This window comes from Carlito syrichta, unplaced genomic scaffold (assembly GCF_000164805.1).
Source record: "Carlito syrichta isolate Samal-C Ts95f unplaced genomic scaffold, Tarsius_syrichta-2.0.1 Scaffold304031, whole genome shotgun sequence".
Lineage (NCBI taxonomy): Eukaryota > Metazoa > Chordata > Mammalia > Primates > Tarsiidae > Carlito > Carlito syrichta.
In genome coordinates this window covers 849,684-853,825 of record NW_007248127.1, presented here as the reverse complement: position 1 = coordinate 853,825, position 4,142 = coordinate 849,684, and the positions used below count along the sequence as shown (strand labels likewise).

General features: G+C 34.5%; 1 protein-coding gene across 1 annotated transcript in view; it reads right to left on the bottom strand.

Annotated features, from left to right (window-relative positions):
- Positions 1–4,142, bottom strand: part of ARHGEF12 (Rho guanine nucleotide exchange factor 12) — a 142,595-nt gene that overhangs the window by 46,217 nt on the left and 92,236 nt on the right. Inside the window, exon 7 of the mRNA XM_008059428.2 lies at positions 3,109–3,166. Coding sequence (XP_008057619.2) covers positions 3,109–3,166 — 58 coding nt within the window. The remainder of the gene's footprint in view (positions 1–3,108; positions 3,167–4,142) is intronic.

Here is a 4,142-nt window from a genome sequence, read left to right as displayed (position 1 = left end):
CCGGGAGCGGCCACTGTACTCCAGTCTGGGTGACAGAGTGAGACTCCAACTCAAAAAAAAAAAAATTTTTTTTTAAATCTTCAAATTTTAAGATGATACTAATTAGGCAGAGCTTAATGAATATTCTGTAATATAACAATGCAATTTCAAATTAACTTTATAAAATGAATATGACCAAAAATTATTCCACAAAAATGGAAAAAACAATAAGTAGTAAATTTTAGTAGAAAAACTGAAGGAGTAGACAGAAATTCACTAGACACATTGCAGGGAAGAAAAATATTGACAGCAAAATTCATCATAAACAGAAAGACTCAACAACAAACATTTATTATTACTCTAGCATCAAAAAGAAATGAGATGTTCCAAATAAAAGACTTTTCTAGATAGTTGACCTTTAAATGACAAAACCTATTTCTCAAACATTTCAATAGAACTTTTTTTTTTTTTAGGGGGTTTTCAATTATGTTTTGTTCATGTCTTAGTTTGAGAAATTGGAGGATGTGATGACAAAAAAAATTGAACTTAATTGAAAAAAGAGTGCCCTGTTAAATTAAAATGTAGTAAGACAAACAGGTGAAATCATAATTTTTGTAAAAAGGTAAAATTACAACTCTAATGGAAACATCCAAATAAATACACATTAAATATTTTGTTTTCTCATTAATATTTGAGGGAACAGGACAGGAGTTATAACTGGTTAAAAAGAGAAGTCTTCAAAGAACAGACACATTACAGATCAGGAAAATTGAAATATATATGTAAATAGAGATAAAATTGGCCTTTTCTATAGTAGGGATGGGAAGTGGTCAATAGAACTTTTAAATGTACTTTATACTTGTCTCCCAGTTTAACCCTCCCATAGAACTCACTATCAATTATTTCACAGTGTTTTAGGGTTTTAAAAACTTTTTTGTTCCACTTAATAGTCACAAGTGCTATGATCTGAAGGAATTTTAAGTATAAACACTTTGTAAGAGCTTTCCAATCTTACTGCTCTCTGTCAGAAGGTCATCTGTTGTATTCCACTTGACCATGTGCTTGCCTCCAATAGCTTCTCAGCTCTTCCCTTCCCTTCTTTGGCTGTTTCTAAACTGTTCTGATTTGAAATCACTTTTATTATATCGAGAATATGCAATGTAAAGTAGGACATACAGGAACTCTATTGCTAGTACAGGACACAGGTTTTAGGTATGTCAAATTTATATGTTCTGGATACTCTGAGCATTTTGTGTTTAAGTTTTTAACTACATTGTCACTGTTGGATAAGTAATCTATTGCTATAATCCTAGGATTTAAGTTTTGTTTTTGATTTTGTTTTTTGAGTCGGAGTCTCATTCTGTCGCCCAGGTTAGAGTGCGTGGCATGATCATGGCCACCACAGCCTCGACCTGCTGGACTCAGGTGATCCTTCCGCCTCAGCCTTCCAAGTAGCTGTAACTACTGGCATGTGCTACTATGCCCAGATTATTTTTTGATTTATTGTAGAGGCAAGGTCTCGCCGAGTTGCTCAGGCTAGTCTAGAACCCCTGGGCTCAGGCAAGCCTCTCACCTCGACCTCCCAGATTTTTAAGGTAAAATTTATATTGAAAACTAAAGAAATAATGTTACTTTAATACTCTACAATAGACATCAGGCATATACTTATTCACATAAGTCATATTTACGTAGCATGTAAAAATTTATATATCACAATCTCATTAAATAAGTAATCAAAATTATTCAAATATGGAGTCTAATTTTGATCACTGTGCTTTAAAAAACAAAAAATTAAGTTAAAAACTATGATCAAAGTGACCATTTAGAGTACTGGTGTTCTGATGAAAAGGTAAAACGATTCAGAAAATTTTGCTTATTCAATATATTCTAAAGATGTCCATACACCCAACGAAAAGAAACAATGAAATAAAACAGTAGTGATTCTGCTTGGCTACAAACAGCTATCTCTTATTTGTAGTCTACTTTTCTCAGGAGGAATCTGATGCAAAAGGTCATAAATTCTTTTTTTTTTCCCACTGCATTCAGTTTATTTTAAGTCATCCTTTTTCTTTCCTTAAGAGATATAGCAGCAAATACATAAAGCCCAAACCAGGCCAGAACAAAGAAAAAGGAAGTTATGTTTTAGGTTGTGGGACTCTCATGTGACTTTCTTTCTTTACTTCTGATATATTTGTCATGCTGTTTTCCATTCAATAAATGAAGCAATTAGAAAATATAAACTATCTTTTGAAAAGCAGAAGAGGTTAAAGGATAACAAGGGGAAACTCAGGCCCAGAAAGGGGAAAGTATATGGAGCCTAGACTTCTCCCTAATTCAGATTCAGAAATCCTGCCCCTTCACCACTTAGAAGCAAAGCTCACAGGGCCATGGAACCTTTCCTTCTCCCTGTGCAGATAGAAGAGAACTGAGGCCCTGCAACTGGCTGGGACCTGGCCTATCCATACTTTATTGGAAGAGCATGCATTCATCTTTGACTCAAAAGTAACAAGGGGATAGTTACAGACTCCCATCACTGCAAGCCTCAGTTTCCCCATGAAGAGCTGAAATAATAAATTCTTAGCCTTAGAGATTATCCAAGAAAAGATTGCTACCCTGGATTATATAATCATTTACTTATCTGAGGGAAAATGATTGTACTAGATGGTTATTTTAAAGTTCCACTTCAGTTCATTAGGCCATTATATCTGATTTCTCAACCTCTAGGGTGACTCATGCATTTTTTTCAAACTTATGTATTCAATATTATCAAGAATGACAAGAGAATTATAATCAACCACATAAATGGAGTTAACAAAACATTTCTTAGTAAGTTAAGCGTTTTCATGTCAGACTTTCCTTCAATGTAGGTGGCAGCAAACTCCAGCCAAGGGACTAAATCAGACCCACAGAAGAATTTGGCAAATGAAGTTTTATTAAAACATGGCCACACCCATTTATGTATATATTGTCTATGGCTGCCTTCATGTTATAATGACTGAGTCACGAAGTAGACTATACGGCTCACAAAGTCTAAAATATTTATTATTTGGCCTACTATAGAAAATGTTTGCTGATCCTTGCTTTAAGGGTTTCAGAAAACAATTAAAACTGAGAATAACATTCACCTACATTTGATTAGCTTCACCACCTCCAAATGGTTTGAATGAGTCACCAGAGTTCCATTCACCTGTAAGAAATAAAAATTGTTTGTCAGATAAATTCTATTGAGACAACAGATAAACTGACTTCAGGAAGTGTCATTCATAATATAAGCAATTACAATATAATATAATAAACAGGGATACACTAAAATACGAGGAGTGCCAAAAAATGTATACACATTTTAAGTGATGTTATCTACGTATTAACTTTTCAAAGTTTAATTGAATTACGGAAGCAAAGTGTAAGTGCAGAAGTCAAACGTGACTTGTATTCATCTTCTGTTATCTGTATACATTGAGCATTACAGTTTCAATACAGTTTTTTTCTTTCTTAAAATGTGCATTCATTTTTTGGCACCCTCTGTACATATGTATTTGATTCAATATTCACTTTCAGCACTATTCTTTTGTTTGGGGTTTTTTGGTTTTTTTTAAGAGACAGAGTCTTGCTCTGTTTCCCAAGCTGGAGTGCAGTAGTTCAATTACAGCTCACTATGACCTGGAACTCCTGGGCTCAAGCGCATACCACCAAACATAGCTAATTTTTTTTTTTTTTGGTAGATACAGTCTCGCTAAGTAGCACAGGTTGGTCTCAAACTCACAACTTCAAGCAATCCTCTTGTTTTAGCCTCCAAAGCACAGAGATTGCAGGCATAAACCACTGCACCCAGACCAGCTTTCACCACTATTTTATAAGGTATATTCAGCAACAAAATGAACTTCAACACAAAACAAGGTCTTGATATTAAAAACATTACAACTTATTCACCATGACAAATGACAACTAGCCATGAAACAGATTTACAAATCCTTCACAGTTAAGAACTCTTACAAATAGAAAGATCGAGAAGCAAATCAAAACCACACTGAGATACCACCTAACTCCAGTCAGAATGGCAATTATCAACAACTCAAAAAATAACAGCTGCTGGAGAGGGTGTGGTGAAAAGGGAACACTTCTACACTGTTGGTGGGAGTGTAAACTAGTGCACCTCTGTGGAA